Source organism: Scyliorhinus torazame, chromosome 21 (genome assembly GCF_047496885.1).
Source record: "Scyliorhinus torazame isolate Kashiwa2021f chromosome 21, sScyTor2.1, whole genome shotgun sequence".
NCBI classification, from domain to species: Eukaryota; Metazoa; Chordata; class Chondrichthyes; order Carcharhiniformes; family Scyliorhinidae; genus Scyliorhinus; species Scyliorhinus torazame.
Genome location: NC_092727.1, coordinates 110,373,162 through 110,390,989, shown reverse-complemented (window position 1 = coordinate 110,390,989; position 17,828 = coordinate 110,373,162). Strand labels below are relative to the sequence as shown.

Sequence of the window (17,828 nt, the reverse complement as noted above, 5' to 3'; positions counted from 1 at the left end):
ACAATATGAATGCTTTTTGCCCAACCGAGCTGAGAAAAGTCATAGTGTGCAGGATTTTGGTGTCGAATTTGCTACAAGATACAATTGAAACCTTTTCTCATAAGAATTCCATGTCTCATTATCCTCATTAAATGGATCCATGGCGACACTTTTACCCACCATCTTTCGGATCCCAGTTCCCTGATTTGTGTTCCTTCAGGCTTTCTCCCTTCCGTCTATTTTCCAAGAGCAAGCAACCTCCAAACTCATAAGCAATTTCAAAGCCCACAAGCAAACTAGTTCTTGCCTTGCGTGGGCTATCAATTCCTAAGCAGTGATTTGCAGAGTCGGCAGCTTTCTAGATTTCCGTTCCCACAGCCTGTTTACAGTGCCACATGTAAGATCACCACAGCTTCCATCAATTACAAGCAGTAAGTAAGTATGCCTGAAACTTTGATTTCTTGCTTAAAGATACGATCTAGTTCAAAGTTGTGTCCTGATTCATTTTCGAAACCCTCTTTGCACTAGTGGCTGACACGATCGATCAATTGACTCACTGATGCCTGTCTACGATCTGAACTATTTTTATTTACTTGCCACAAACTTGTCTGATTTCCAGCCCGAGTGTCGATGATGATTTTCTTATTGCCCAAACCTCCATCAATGATTGTTTATGGCCCGAATCCTCATCGCCATTTTCCTCTTCTGTATATATTTGTTGATAACCGAAAAGGGAAAAAGTAGTGTCCCACGCTTTAAGTTCATGAAAACATAATGCAGGGTTTATTAAGAGATGTTGCTTCTACAGGGTAAGATGGGAACTCCCCCAAAACCTTGCGAGATTCTCTGTTGACAGCACTGCATAGTACTTGACATTTCACCAGCCAATAGAATTACTTGAATAACAATCGATAACGCTGCTTGATCGCACAGATTCATGGGAAATTTTAAGTTTGGACTTCTGCAAATGTGGTTAAGTGGAAGCCTTTCTTCTTCTTCTTCAGGGATGTGAATGTTGCTGGCAAGGCCAGAATATTTTTCGTATTCTTAATTGTCCTTGACCACTTTCTTGAACCATTGAAGTTCACCTTGTGTAGGTATAGCAACAGTGCTGTTAGGAATTGAGCTCCAGGTTTTTGACCTAGTGACAGTAAAGTAACGTTAATAGTTCCAAGTTAAATGGTATGTGGCTTTGAGGGGAACTTGCAGGTGAATCCTTGATGTGTCTGCTGCCCTTGTCCTCTTTTGTGGTAGAAGTCATGAGTTTAAGACATTGTCGAAGGAAGCTGGATGAATTGCTGCAGTGCATTTGTAGATGGTGTACATCGCTGCAACTGAGTGCAGTGATGAATGGAGTGAATGCTTCACTGGTGGATCAAGTGGGCTGCTTTGTCCTGGATGGTATTGAACTTGAGTATTGTCAGAATTGCATTCATCCAGGCAAGTGGAGACTATTCCATCACACTGCTGACTTGTGCCTTGTAGATTGTGGGCAGAGATTAGGGAGGCGGGACGTGAGTTACTGGCCGCAGACTTCTCGGCATCAGACCTGCTCTTGTCACATTATTTATGTGACTGGTCCAGTTCAATTTCTGGCCATTGATGGGGGATTAAACGATGGTCATGCTATTGAATGTCAAGGGGTGATGGCGAAAAGCACTGTTGCTTCACAGAGCCAGGGTCCTAGGTTTGAATCCCGGCTTGGGCCACTGTCTGTGTGAAGTCTGCATGTTCTCCCTGCGTGGGTTTCCTCCGGGTGCTCTGGTTTCCTCCCACAAGACCCAAAAGAAGTGCTTTTTAGGTGAATTGGACATTCTGAATTCTCCCGCAGTGTACCTGAACATGCACCAGAGTGTGGCGACTAGGGGATTTTCACAGTAACTTCATCACAGTATTAATGTAAGCCTACTTATGACACTAAAGAAAAAGATTATTCTTGTTGAAGATGGCCGTTGTCTTAGACTGTTACTTACCTGTTATCAAGCCCAAGTCTGTTTGTTGTCCCGGTCTTCCTGCATGAGGGCACGGCTAGCTTCAGCATCTGAGGTGACTTGAATGGTACTGAGAACTGTAATCATCAGCGTACATCCCCACTGGAGGGATGGTCAAAGTCACTTGGCATGACTTCACAGAAGCTGACATTCTGAGCACATTTTGCCAGGCCAGGGTATTTGGTCATTGCTCTAAATGTTGCCCTGTGAGTGTACTGGGGTCAAGGAGTGAAATAACAGGTGCCAGGAGCTTTTAAAGGATTGTTGTCTGCCCATAAACATTTTTTGAACAGGATATTTAACACATTGGATTTTAGAAGCCATGCTACAGCAGATCTTTCGATGAAGGGTGGTCCTATATTGTGGATGCCATCCAACAATTTCTCATGACACCTCAAACAGGCCTTGAGCATTTGGAGCATCCTCAGGTGCTCTGTGGAATTATTAGTAATAGCATAAAATACAAGCGCTTTATGAGCCTTGTGCAAAGTTTGTACACAGTCTGCATGCAAAGCATTGGCCTGTGTTGTCAATGTACATTGTGGGCGGGAAAGGGAGTAAGTCTCAGCCTTCCACACCCTTTGACATGGACTTTAGTTCCTATGATGCTGCAACTCAAGCCCTGTTTCACTAAGTAGGATATTAAAAATCAGAATCATAGAATTTATCATAGAATTTACAGTGCAGAAGGAGGCCATTCAGCCCATCGAGTCTGCACCGGCTCTTGGAAAGAGCACCCTACCCAAGGTCAATACCTCCACCCTATCCCCATAACCCAGTAACCCCACCCAACACTAATGGCAATTTGTCAGGGCCAATCCACCTAACCTGCACATCTTTGGACTGTGGGAGGAAACCGGAGCACCCGGAGGAAACCCACGCACACACGGGAAGAACGTGCAGACTCCACACAGACAGTGACCCAAGCCGGGAATCGAACCTGAGACCCTGGCGCTGTGAAGCAATTGTGCTAATCACCATGCTACCATGCTGCCCCAGAAATAAGAAACTACATCAACGTCCGGGATTTGAACCCGGGACCTCACATTTTCGTGCAGCACAAACCTCGAAGCGAAAATCTTACCCCTCGACCAACGAGCCGGTAATCAGTTTGTGAAAGTCCCAAGAAACAGACATTTTGGGGTAATGACAGACTAGGCCAACTTATTATGGTTACATAGAAGGAGAAATTGGGTGAGACGCACACAAGTTCTGCATCTTTGTTAAGGAGACTGCTGCTTTGCCAGAAACCTGGTGGTACTCCGTTTTTGGCTGGCAATTTTCCTGGCCGTCTTTTCCTGTCCCTTTTTTTCACTTGGTCATCCATCAACACGGCACTACTTGTTGTGCGTGTCAGAGTGAGTTTCAAAGATCTCTGACGTCATGGTCATTTTCAGTTGCTTTTCTGCATTGTGCCCTCTGGCTGTAATAGTGAATTTGGGGTAAATCAAAGGATATGCAATTCGTTTTCAAATGCCTTCGAACAAGGATCTAACGAGCTAAATCTGACTTATGAATGGGATCAGTTTAAGCATTCATAACATTTTAGAATCAGGAAACATGTGATGAGTGGTCAATCCTTCATGGAATCTAATATCACTGGCAAAGCTAGTTTTTATTGCCCATCCCAGATTGCCCTGGAGAAGATGGCGGTGAGCTCCCTTCCTAAACCACCACAGTCCGTATGCTGAAAGTACTCCCACGGTGTCGTCAGTGAGAAAGTTCCAGAATTTTAAGCCTGCAATGGCGAAAGAATAATGATATATTTCCAAGGCACAATGATGTGTGACTTGGAAGTGGTGCTGCCCTTGGCCTTCTATGTGGTAGAAGCCTCAAGTTTAATTTCATCAAAGGTTTATTTAAAATCAACTTCTGTCACGGCCAAGGAACAAATTGAGGTAAGTGTTACAGTCAATCATTTTTCCCAGTAAAATGCATCAATGCAAAAAATGGAAGAGCAGAGTAAAGTAACATATTGACCATTCGACTTGGATCTTTATGTTATCAGGATTCGAAGTTTAACAACCATTAGAGCTTATTCATTGTATGGATGAAATACGACATTGGACCATTCTTAAGTCTTGCTATTTTGCATGTCAGTTTAGTTCATTGCTTTGGGTTCCATAGCTGGTAGCCACAATGAGATCTGTCTGCCAGGTGCATGTCATGAAGATTGGGGTTTGGCAGCAGTCTTACGTGAGAACGGCAGAGTTTATTGTCAAGTTTGGGAGGAGTTGCCAGTAAAACTGGCCAGTTGCTGCAGTGACTCTTGGAGATGGTAGATGTTGCAGCCACATACCAGCTCTAGTGGATGGGGTGCCAATCAAACGGGTTGCTTTGTCCTGGGTGGCCTTGAACTTCTTGAGTATTGTTGAAGATGCATTCATCCTGGCAAGTGGAGGATATTTCATTATACTCCTGACATGTACCTGGCTGATGAAATGTTTTGTGGTGTCAGGTGATAACTCGCACACCAGAGAATACTGAGCCTCTAGCCTGCTCTTTTAATGATAATGTTTAAGTGGTGGGCCCAGTTATGCTTCAGGACAATGGTGACCCCAAGACTGTTGTTGATGGTAATACCATAAGTACATAAAAGCTGCACGAGGTAAAATAAAAAAATTATTTATGAGAACAAAATCTGTAACTGATACACCGAGAATATTCATTCCCTTGTCTTCTGTTTATTTCACAGAAACATCCACTTGCCAAGTACTCACATGCTGAATGAACTATTATTATTTTAACAGGAGGCCCCCATAAAAAAGGACAATATTGAAGCAGCCAATCTTCTCATGCTAGAAAGACTAGCTAAGGTAATGGCTCCTACTCCAGGTGGACCAAGTTGGAAGGACTATGAATCAAAAACGTAGGACATTGTTTTACATTGCTTCTCTCAATATGCATTAAATTAGCAGAAAAATACCATTGTGTTCATTCTTTAATATTTAAGATCTTTGCGAAGTTGAGTGGGTTGCTGGCTGGAACAAAATGTAAAATAATAGAAAAAAATTATTTTATTTACAAATTTATTCATTCATATAGTGAAGGCATCACTGGCACAGCTAGTATTTAGTGCTGATTCCTAATTGCCCTTGAGAAGATGGTGATGAGCTTCTTTCTTAAACCACTGCAATCAGTGTGGTGGAGGTGATCCAAAATGCTGTCAGGGAGTTCTGGGATTTTGACCCTGCAAAGATGAAGGACCAAAATCTGTTTCCAAGTCAGGGTGGTGTGTGACTTGCAGGGAAACCAGGAGGTAGTGGTGTCTCCTTGCATCTACTGCCTTAATCCCTCCAGGTAGTAGAAGTCACAAGCTTGGAAGGTACTGTCAAAAAAACCTTTGCGGATTGCTAGATATTGTAGATGGCGCAAACTGCACCTCTGCTGGGCAGTGAATGTGTAGAATATGAAGGTGGATATAGTGACAATCAAATGGACTGCTTTGTCCCGGGAGATGTTGCGCTTCTTGAGTGTTGTTGGAGCTGCACTCATCCAGGCAAATGGTGAGCAATCCATCACACTCCTGACTTGTGTCTCTTAAGTGGTGTAAAGTATTTGGGGAGTCAGAGGGTGAGTCACTCTCTGCACTATTTATGGGGCTGATCCAGTTAAAGGTCTGGTCAATGGTGGCCTATAGGATGTTGATATTGTGGGTACAGGACAATGAAAATGTCATTAAATGTCTTGGGGAGATGGCTCAGACCTCTTGTTGAAATTGGTTATTGTCTGAAACTTGTCACATTTACAGGTGTGTAAACTTATGAGGGGCATAGATAGGGTGGATAGGAAGGAACCTTTCCCCTTAGCCGAGTGGTCAATATCCAGGGGGCATGGATTTAAAGTAAGAGGCAGGAGGTTTAGAGAGGCTGTGAGGAAAGAACCATTTCACCCAGAGGGTGTTGGGAATCTGGAACTTGCTGCCTGAAAAGATGGGAGAGATGGGAACGCTCACAAAATTGAAAGAAGTATTTAGATGAGCACTTGAAATGCCGTTGCATACAACGCTACGGACCAAGTGCCTTAGAGCAGGTAGGTGCTTGATGGGCTGAAGGGCCTCCTTCCATGCTGTAAAGACTGCATTTCAGCCCAAACCTGAATATTCTCAAAACCTTGCTACATGTTGGCATGAACTGACAAATTGTGAATTTTGTTGAATGCGGTGCTGTCATCAACATACATCCCCATTTTCCTGACCTTATAAGAAATAGGAGTTGTAGTAGGCCATTTAACCTGTCAAGCCTGTGACGCCATTCAGCAAGATTGTGGCTGATCATCTACTTCAAGTCATTGGGTGTTACGGAGCAGTGGTTAGAGGTTTGCAAAGCAATGAAAAGAATACAACTACAGCTTTTCATTTTCTGATTTGTTGATTTGCCAATTTATACCATTGACTTTCTATTGCACCATCTTATAACTTACTGGACAACTTTTGCCATTTCTTAGAACCTATATAGCACCATCATACAGCTGTCCTGGTTTGGAGGCTTTAGAATTAAAAAAATATATATTTATATTCAAGGATTTTGAACAAAAATATAAACATACAAAATGTCAAAAGAACACACCCCGCCTTCCCCATTTTATTCCCCTTAGCCCCCCCCCCCACCCCCAATCCTCTGTGTACATAGAACATACAGTGCAGAAGGAGGCCATTCGGCCCTTCGAGTCTGCACCAACCCACTTAAGCCCTCACTTCCACCCTATCCCCATAACCCAATAACCCCATCTAACCTTTTTGGACACTAGGGGCAATTTAGCATGGCCAATCCACCTAACCTGCAAGTCTTTGGACTGTGGGAGGAAACCCACGAATACACGGGGGGGGAACGTGTAGACTCCGCACAGACAGTAACCCAGCAGGGAATCGAACCTGGGACCCTGCCGCTGTGAAACACAGTGCTACCCACTTGTGCTACCATGCTGCCCTTAGATTATAGAAATCCATGAACGGTTTCCACCTCCGGGTGAACCCTTCTACTGACCTCCGCAGAGCGAACTTGATCTTCTCCAACCGCAGGAATTCTGCCAGGTCGCTCACCCACATACCGGCCTTTGGCGGCTCCGTGTCCCGCCAAATAACAAAGTCGGAATTGGGCTATCAGGGAGTCAAAATCCAACATATCAGCCTCTTTCCCTCCCCTACACTACCGGGTCTTACGACGCATCAATTATCTCCACCTCCGGACTCTGGGCTCCCCCCCCACCCAGAACCTTGGACATAACACCTGAGAACCCCTGCCAGAATCCTCTCAACTGTGGACACACCCAGTACATGTGGACAGCTATCCCTCCACCCCCTCAAAAAACCTGCTCATCCTCCCCACCGTCATGTGGGCCCTGTGCACCACTTTAAACTGGATGAGGCTGAACCTCGCACACGACAAAGGCTCATTCATGCTCTGCAAGGCCTCAGCCCATGTCCCAGCCCCACTTCCCCTCCCACCTCCTCCTCCCATTTACGCTTCATATCTTCCACCAATGCGCCCTCCCTCTCCATCGGTTCCTTGTAGCTATCCGAACGCTTCCCCTCCCTTATTTTGTCCCCTGACAGAAGGTTATCTTGCAGCACTGGAAGCGGCAACGCCGAGAAGGCTGGCACCTCCCTCCTCACGAAATTCCGAACCTGCAGATACCTAAACCCATTCCCTTTGGGAAACTCCTACAGTTCCTCCAACTCCTCCAGCCCCGCAAATTTGCATCCGATGAAAAGTCCCTCACCTGCCGCTACCCCGGGAACCTTGCATCCAATTTCGCCAGCATAAACCTTGGTTATCACAAATAGGCGCCACAATGACACACCCTCTAACCCCAAGTACTGACTACGCTGACCCCACACCCTCAAAGCCGACACCACCACTGGGCTAACGGAATATCTGGCCGAGGCGCCAACAATAAAGCTCTCCAGCTCATTCCCCTACTCGATGCCGCTCCCACCCGGCCACAAACCGACCTCTCCTCCACGGCCCATTTCCTCACCATCGCAATGTTGGCAGCCCAACAATAATTTATCAAATTCCGCAGGGCAGTACCCCCCACTCGTCGCATTCCAAAAAAGCTCGCTGCACCCATGAGGCCCCCCCCCCTCCCCACACTCACACACACAGACCCCAAGATCAATCCATTGACTTTCCTGAAAAACAAATTTGGGACACGACTTCGGGACAAACATAGGGAGCTTCTGAAACACGAACAGAAACCTTGGCAGCACCGTCATTTTACTATCTGCACCCGTCCCACCAGTGACAACGGCAAAACATCGCACCTCTTGAAATCTGCATTCATCCCCTCAACCAATTGGGCCAAGTTCAACCGGTACAGCTGGGCCCAGCTCCGTGCGACCTGAATACCAAGGTATCTATAGCTCGTCCCCACCTTTCCTGCCCCCTAGCATGGATCAGGAACACCTCACTCTTTTCCATATTCAATTTATATCCCGAAAATCAGCCAAATTCCCCCAAAAACTCCATAAACCCCCCAAAGCAACAAAACAGGTCTGAAATATATATACAGATCATCCATATCATAAAACCTCGTATAAATGGCCCCAAATACCCCATTTATCCCCTCTGGATCCATCTCCACCTTACCCACCTCATCCATCACTCTACCCATCTCCCTTGCCGCTGCCTGCTTCCTCAACTGATGGGCCAGCACCCTACTCGTCTTCTCCCCGTACTCGTAAATTGCCCCCTGTCCCTCCGCAACTGCCCCACTGCCTTCCCCATAGACACTTATAGAATCCTTACAGTGCAGACGGAGGCCATTCAGCCCATCGAGTCTGCACTGACCCATGTTCATTCGCCCATCCACCCAGCCCTATCCCCATAACCATCCCTGGATACTAATTGGCAAATTAGCATGGCCAATCCACCTAAGCTGCGCATCTTTGAACTGTGGGAGGAAACAGGAGAACCCAGAGGACGACATACAAACACCACACAGACAGTGACCCAAGGCACTGAAATATGCAGTCACAAACGGGATAAATCCAGTCGTTATCCCATCGACTGGGCAATCTTCACAACATTAGCAGTTCTTCCAGGAGGAGCTTGACCCATGTTTGAGTTTCTTCACCCGCTTTCTAATTCTAGCGTGCATTACAATTATTTTTCTTTCATGGAATGTGGGCACTTATTGCCCAACCCTAATTTCCCTTGAAATCAGTGGCTACAATGATGCCCACGCAGCAACCAAGGGTGTGATCAAGCGGTGCTTTGGCCTCCTGAAGATGCGGTTCAGGTGCCTGGACTGCTCTGGAGCGGGCCCTCCAGTATGATGCTGAGAGAGTTGCCCGCATAGTGGCTGTCTGCTGTGTCCTCCACAACATCGCGCAGCAGAAGGGCGATGTGATGGAGGAGGCGGATGAACCCCAGGCCTCGTCCGACGAGGAGGATGCAGGGGAGGGGGAGGATGGACAGGACATGGGGCGCGGGCAGGCACGGGAGGCCGCACGATATGTGAGCCAGGGCCAATGCGCACGGGACGCTCTGATCACCTCCAGATTCACATTGAGTGGGTGGGGGACTGGACACTGCATCCCACCCCCACAACCCCCTCTCACCTAGGCCACCCCCTTCCTGCATCCCCCTCCGTGATACATACCTGCCGCACTACAAGGTCGGGGCTCTGGGTTTGCAGTAACACCTGGTCTGGCCCATCGGATGGAGGATGATGACAGCTCACTCTGCGTTGAGCTCTGCTGCTCCAAGTGATATGACAACATCTGATTCCTGCCCACGGTAGCACTTTCCAATGTCCACCTGGGTGATCCCTGCATGCAAACTGGCCATTCCATCACACGGTACCATCGGATCCCTGACGGTGGTGGGGACGGTCGGGTGGACGGTGGGGAGCCCAGGCCACCCCCCACTGTCCGCCCATTTACCACACCATCCCCCGCACCCCCTCTCTGGCCAGCCCAGACCAGCCCACCCCTCACACCCATCTGACAGAGCACCGAGGCAAGTTGTAACAGTGTCAACAGGTGTTTAACGGACAGAAATATTGACAGATGTGTGCCGTAGTGCCTATGACTAAACTGTGCCCTGCACCCATGCCACCTTAACTGGTGTCTACCTTTCTGGCCTTGAGGGCCCTCAGACTAGGTCTATGTGGATCCCCAGATAGTGTGTCAGGAGTGGAGGCAGCCTGCTGCGATTCCCGCCCTGTGTCCTGGATCCCCATTGCAGGTGTCTTCTGGGGTGACTGGGCCTGGATGCATAAAAAGACACCCTATATTCCACCCCTCCATGCTATTCCCTTCCACAATCCCGAGCTTCTTAAAGCAATGGCCAGAGACTATCGCTAATGCAAATAACAGAGGGGACATAGGACATTTCTGCCTAGCCCCTAGTGCAGAGCAATGTACCCCAAACTTGTATTGTTTGTGTGGACACGCGCTCTCGGTTCCTTATGTACTAGCCGTACCCAGTCCATGAATCTCGGCCTGATCCTAAAACTCTCATGAACCGCAATCAAATACTTCCATTGTACACAATCAAATGCCTTTTCTGGTTCCAGCGTGACCACCACCTCTGTCTCCTTTCCCTCAGCCGGCATCATGATTACATATAATAACCTAATATTTGAGAATAGCTGCCTCCCCTTCACGAATCCTGTCTGGTCCTATCACCTTTGGGAGGCACCCCTCCAACCTAGCTCCCAATACCTTTGCCAATATCTTTGCATCAACATTCAGTCGCGATATAGGCCTGTACGACCCACACTCCTTCGGGTTTTTATCTTTCTTTAACAACAAGGAGATTTAGGCCTGCCCGAACGTTTGTGGTAGCACCCCCTTCCCTATCACCGCCTCAAACATCCTCACCATTAGCGGCGCCAATTTATCCTTGCATTTCTTGTAATATTCCACTGGGAACCCATCTGGCCCTGCCACCATCCCTGATTGCATCCTCTCAATTGCCTCCTTGACCTCCTATTCCCCCTGTTCCCTTACCAAACTCTGCATAGTGGCCCTATCTTTCCCCTCCAACCTCGGATACTCCAATCCGTCCAGGGACCCCCGCATCCTCTGATCCTCCCCCGGCGGTTCCGACTTATATAAATTTTCATAAAACTCCTTAAACACCTTATTAATCTGGTCCGGGGTCATCACAAATTTCCACGTCCTATCCCGCACCTGGACAATTTTCCTGCCTGCCCCCTCCCTCCGAAGTTGGCTTGCCAACATGTGCCCCTCCCCATACTCCTAAATCGCTCACCCGCCTCAGTTGGCACACTGCCTTCCCTGTGGACAACCGATCAAAGCTAATCTGCAGCTCCCTCCTTCTGTCCAAAAGTGCTGGATCTGCATCCCCCGCGCACCTCCTGTCCACCTCTAACTCGATCAGCCTTTGATGCTCTTCCCTCTCCTCTATCCACCTTGGCCTTAAACAATATATCCTCCCCCCTCACTTCCACCTTCAGGGCCTCTCCATACCACCGCCTGTGATACTTCTCCCATGCAATTGAAGCCCACGTATTCTTCAATCACACTCCTGAACCCCCAGCAACTTTGGTCCTCCATCAACTCCACATCCATTCTCCAACCCCGGCTCTGCACCATCCCGGTCTCTCCAGGACCATGTCCACCCAATGCGGCGCGTGATCTGAAATTGCGATTGCCGAATACTCTGGTCCCCTAACCCCCACCAACAGCACCTTCCCTACTACAAAAATATCTATCTTCGAATAAACCTTGTGGACCGAAGAGAAAACCAAATACTCCCGCTCCCTCAGGTGCAAGAACCACCATGGGACCACCCCTCCCATACTGTCATAAGCCCAGTCAGCGCCTTCATCACCACCCCCTCCCCCGCCGGGCTGGGCAAGCGAGCACGTCTCTTGCTCCAAATTCCAGTCCCCTCCCACTATTGGCTTGTGCGAATCCAAGTCCGGAATGGCCCCAAACACCTTCCTCACAAACCCTGCATCATCCCAGTTAGGATGGCCGGGGCTGTCTCACCCCCCCCCCCCCCCCCCCCCCACCCCCACTCCCCCTCTCGCCCCTCCTATCTGCCATCATCATAACTCCGGGCCCTGCCCATTGGGTTTGGCCCAGCCCGTCCCATTGTTGCCAGCAAACCCCTCCCTTTCCCCCTCCCAGAATCCCCCCATCCATTTCCTCTCGAAAGCACCTCACCCAGAATCGGTCCCCTCCCCCCACTTTTCACACCTCGGCCCTAGAAACCTGTTCACTGGGTTATAATGGCCGCAGCCCCTCCGCCCACCACATCTCCATCCACTAGCCAACTTGCTAGCGTGGAGGCCCCTGCCCAGGCCCCACTCCCCTCCAATTCCATTCCCCTACCCAGTCCCTGGAAAACAAAGAAACCCCTTCAAACAAGCCAACCCAGTGCAAACACACAACCCCAGAAAACCGTCATTGCAAAAATCCCAACTCCTACTTTATCCAAATAGGCAACTTCACCCCATTTAACACATATAACAAAATGAAATAAAAAATAGAACTATATACAATCTTCCATCCACCCTACCCTCTGTCCAAGACCAGTCCTCAGTCCCATTTCTCACAGTCCTTCTGCCTTCACAAATGCTGCTTTTGGAGTTGTAGGTCACCTTCAACTTAGCTGAGTGCACTACGCGTAACCGCATACTGCTGTTATACAGTGCTGCCTACACTCGGCCGAAGGTCTCCCGCCTTCTTGCCAACTCCGTGGTTAAGACCTGGTAAATACGCAAACCAGCTCCAGCCCATTGCACTGCTTCGCCCAACTTGGGACCTCCTTCACATGGTATTTGTGGAAAAAAATAATCACCGCTCTTGGCGGCTCATTTGCCTTTGGTTTGGGCCTCAACGACCACTGAGCCCGATGCAGGTGATACTGGGAGGGATCATCCCACTCCCCCAATATCTTGGCAAAGTACTCACTTGGCCTCGAGCCCTCCACCCCTTCGGGCATGCCCACGATCCTCACATTGTGCCACCTAGATGTGTTTTCCAGGTCCTCCAACTTGGCTCGGAGACCTTTGTTGGCCTTGACCACCCTCTGCAGCCCCTCACCCATTGAGGTGAGCTGATCACTGTGTTGCGACAAGGCCTCCTCCACTCCCTTCAATTTCTCGTCCTGCTCCCACACCTCAGCCGCTGTCCTTGACACCGCCACCTTCAAGGTGGGCAATTGCCTCCTCCACCAGCACCTTCAGTGCCGCCATCATATCCTGCCACATCACCTCCATGTGATCTGCAAAGTGTTTCTCGAATTCCAAAGCCATCACCCCAGTCATCTTTTCTGCCGTGAGCAGTGCGGCCCCATCCAGTGACCCAGTCTCCACTGAGCTGACCCTTTCACTCAATCATGAACCTTCAATTGCTCCCTTCTTCATGGTGGCTTTCTTTTGGATTTTAGACATCCCCCTCCTTCCTTATGTCTCCCAGCACTTATTTGTCGAAAAATTGCCCTTGGGACTGGGCATTAAATTCATAAAATCAAGCCTCGAGCAGGAGCCACCCAGCGTGCGACTTCCTCCTACATGCCACCACCGGAAGACATCATCTCAGGAATTGTAGCCATTGCAAGTTTTTATATCCCCCAGTTAAATATTTGAGACTATCAATATTGGTTTATTCAAATGCCCGAATCTCTGGTGTGGAATAACAAGTAACGGGTAATTGTTAGTCTTGTTGTATGTTTTTTCCATTCATGTCACACATTAGAATGTAAGCTTCCAGTTAAGACACATGGAAACTACCTGAATTCGGATGTTGTGTCAAAAACGTAAAAAACTCTGTTTCTCTCTCCACAGATGCTGCCCGACCTGCTGAGTGTTCCTAGTGTTTTCTGTTTTTCTTTTATATTTGTTTAAATGTTGAGTGAAAACCTGAATCTTAAATGTTATCATAATACACCAAAGAAACTGGCAAAAGACAAAGTGATTAGGAAGGCAAATGGAACGCTGGCGTTTATTGCAAGAGGAATAAAAGTACAGAAGCTTTATTGCAGCTGTGCAGGGCCTTGGTGAGACCGCATCTGGAGTGCTGTGTGCAGATCTGGTCTCTTTATTTAAAAAAAGATTTAATTGCTTTGCAAGTCGTTCAGAGAAGGTTCACTGGACTCATTCTGGGACATCCATTCATTTTTTATGAAAGGTTTGAACAGATTAGGCCTTACCCATTGGAGCTTAGAAGAATGAGAGGTGTTCTTGTTGAAACATACAAGATCCGATAGGGTGGATACAGGAGAATGTTTCCTCTTGGTGGTGATGGGGGAGGGGGGGGGCGGTGGGAAACTAAAACTAGGGCTATAGTTTTAAAATAATAGACCTCCCTTTTAAGGCACAATGAGGGCAAAGCTTTTCTCGTGAAGAATTGTAGGGGTGTGGAATTCTCTTCACAGAAAGTAGAGGAGATGGGTCATTGCATTTATTCAAGGCAGAATTAGACAGATTTTTGTTAGGCAAAGGAATCAAGGTTAAGGGGAAGACAGGAATATAGAGCTGAAACCACAGCAGATCAGCCTTGATCATATTGAACGGTGGAATAAATGGCTCATTTCTGCTTCTATGTTCCCATTTGCGCAAAGGCATGTCATCAGCCATTGGACTGCAACAATAATGTGCAACATTACATGCACCGGACTCACTTTGGCAGGGATATCAATTGTACTATTTGTGCATGAACACAAACAGCAAAAACACCAAAACACCAACCCGTGCTTGTCATGTCATTTATTAATCAGATTAACTACATTGATATAATTCCACAATGTCAGAAGACGTGCAGTTAGGACTTTTAGGAGCTATACATATTGCTTTGAAAGTTGAAAAGTGACTTTTAATCGATTGCCATGACTTAAATTGTATTAAGATGTTTATTGCAACATATTACATTAAAATGATCACAAATAAGCTATTTCCAGAACCAAAGCTTCTCTTTATTATACACTTAATGGTGCATTCTTTATAAACATGTGGTGTAACGTCTTCATTTTAAACAAAAACTGCATGTTGATCAGGAATGCACAGCCGACAGGGCTGTACTTCCATAGCGTTGTCACTGTGCTGTGTTATTTAACCACGTAACTCATTTCCTTTAGTTATGGAATGAATCAACGATCAACGGAGTTTCCTAGTATTCCCATGGACAGGGGTGGAATGAAACAGAAGAAACAGAAATATAGCACAAGTGACCAGAATGATAACTGGAAGGTAGGATCCACCTCTCAGCTTCTTGCATGAAGTTCATGCAATTTGACCCCCCTCTTCTTCACTGGAGCTTGTAACCGGGTGTAATTCCTTAAGCAGCTGAAACCCTTTAGCTCTTGTGTGTGAGCCTAAGTGCTGTGTATCATAGCTCTGAGCGTACCAGAGCTAAGCCTTACCCTGTCTTTACCGAATGTACAGGTTATAATAGTGACTGTTCAACAACAATTGGGAGTGAAAGCCATGGTGAGTGTCTAAGGTTTTTTATGTTGGTGAGGAACTAAATAATCAATTGAACATTAGTTTGAAACATAAACTCAGTTCTTCTCTGGTGCAATCTGTAAAGCAAACTTGCTATTCCCAGGTATTGGTCTTCTTGTACTAATCATGTCAAATATTCTTTTCCAGGACATCAACCAAAAACTCCCTCCTGTCTCCTCAAACCGTAAGAAAAATGAAAACTGAAAGGTCAACATTAAGGATTTGATAAGAAGCTGGAGCGACAGTACAATAACATCTACTATTTGAAGTGCACTTTTCACATACTGTGTTGGTCAATGTGCTCTGTTTCTATGCGGGGTAAATAAACTGCAATTAATAAAACTGTTCACTATTGTGATTAAGTCGTCTTTGATTTTATTAATGGCACTGGACACGATAAAACAATTTTTTCTTTTCCGCTTTTAATTTGGGGAGGGGCCAACTTAACAGTTTTGCAAAAACAAAATACTGGAAATCTGAAACCAAACCAGAAGATGCTGGAAATATTCAATAGGTCAGGCAGCACCTGTGGGAAAAGAAACAGTGAATATTTCAGGTCAATGAAAAGTTAGAAACATGCAGCTGAAAGAGGAGGTGGCGGGAAGGGGGGGGGGGGGGTGAGAATAGAAAAAGAACAAAAAGGAAGGCCTGTGATAGAGTGGAAGACGGAGATATTAAATGACAAGAGCTGGTGATGAAGGGCCAAAGGAAGTGCTAAATGGGACAAATAAATCAAGAAAAGATGTGTCTCGGGGCGGCGTGGTTGGCAAAATGATGCTCAGCAAGCATCCCAAAGCAGAAACGAAGGGAAAAACAAGACTGCAATCAAAACCAGCAAAGAAAAGGAAACCAGAAATGGGATCAGATATTCTGATCTGAAATCGCTGAATTTGGTGTCAGGTTTGGATGGCTATAGAGTGCCTAATTGAAGATGAGATGTTCCTCAAGCTTGTTTTGAGCTTAATTGGAACACTACAGGAGGGTGAGTGGTCGGCATGAGTGCATGGTGGAGAAATAAAATGGCAGGCGAATGGACACTCGGGGGTTATGCTCGGGGGCAGCATGGTAGCCTTGCGGATAGCACAATTGTTTCACAGCTCCAGGGTCCCAGGTTCGATTCCAGCTTGGGTCACTGTCTGTGTGGAGTCTGCACATTCTCCCTGTGTGTGCGTGGGTTTCCTCCGGGTGCTCCGGTTTCCTCCCACAGTCCAAAGATGTGCAAGTTAGGTGGATTGGCCATGATAAATTGCCCTTAGTGTTGGGTGGGGTTACTGTTATGGGGATAAGGTGGAGGTGTTGACCTTGGGTATGGTGCTCTATCCAAGAGCCGGTGCAGACTCGATGGGCCGAATGGCCTCCTTCTGCACTGTAAATTCTATGAAATGAAAGCTTACAGGCTGAATGGAGGTGTCCCATAAAGTAGACGGATAACATGTCAAAAAAGCTCAGCAACGTGTTTATATGGCACCTTCAATGTCGATAAGCGTCCCAAGGCATTTCACATGAATATAATATGACGCTGGGGCAAAGAAGGAGCTATTAGTGCAAGTGACTTGATAAAAGAGAAACTAAATAAAGTGAGGCGGGGAGATAGAGAAGTTTAGGAAGGTAATTTGACGCTGTTGTTATCAGTGAGGGTATCCCAACTCGGAACACAGGTTTGTGGGGGTGTATAGTTTTGGTTTTGGAATAGTGTGAGGAATCAAGTGAAACCCCAGTGAGAATAAGCAGCCCAGTCAACATGTATTAATCATTAAATACTATTAAAGTAAAGGAAAGGCAAATACACACGAACAGGACTAGTCTTACTCTAAGAAGATTAGGTATATGAATGATTACATGCCATTTATGCAGAACGTACCCCTTCTTCCAAAATATATCTATGATCCCTGAACTCTTTGCGAATTCTTTGTTTCCCAAAACAACATCCAAATTAAATAAATCTATAAGTTAAAAACCAGCATATAGTTCCCACACAATACAGGGAAGATACTTCAGTCTGGAAAGCATCTTGATTTATATCAATGATTCAAAGGTAGGTGGGTGTTGAGGTCAAATCTCTAAATTTGCAGATGATACTCAGCTGGGACAATAGTGAATTGTGAGGATGACGCTGAGCGGCATCAGAGGGACTAACAAATTTGCCAAATGGGCAGATATCTCGCAGATGAATTTCAATGCAGAGAAATGTGAGGTAATACATTTTAGTAGAATAAACATGGGGAGGCAATATAGGCTCAATGGTACAACTTTGAGGGGAGTACAGGAGCAGAGGGACCTTGGGGTTCAAGTGCATCATTCTTTGAAGGTGGCCAGGCAAGGTGAAACCGTTGTTAAGAAGGTCTTATGGGATATTTGAGTTAAAAGTAGAGGCATAGAGTAGAAGGAAGTGATGCTATACCTCTATAAATCATTGTTCAGACCATATTTGGA

At 46.7% G+C, this 17,828-nt stretch overlaps 1 protein-coding gene across 5 annotated transcripts in view; it reads left to right on the top strand.

The window, feature by feature from the left end:
- LOC140398492 (uncharacterized) overlaps positions 1–15,753 on the top strand; it is a 99,321-nt gene extending 83,568 nt beyond the window's left edge. For 4 of the 5 annotated variants that reach the window (XM_072487243.1, XM_072487244.1, XM_072487245.1 and 1 more), the window contains 3 exons: positions 4,721–4,839; positions 15,029–15,140; positions 15,543–15,753. In XM_072487243.1, coding sequence (XP_072343344.1) covers positions 4,721–4,839; positions 15,029–15,140; positions 15,543–15,599 — 288 coding nt within the window. In that variant the 3' untranslated portion in view covers positions 15,600–15,753. The remainder of the gene's footprint in view (positions 1–4,720; positions 4,840–15,028; positions 15,141–15,542) is intronic. The other variant, XR_011937498.1, reaches the window with a different exon arrangement.
- The last annotated feature ends 2,075 nt before the right edge of the window (positions 15,754–17,828 follow it).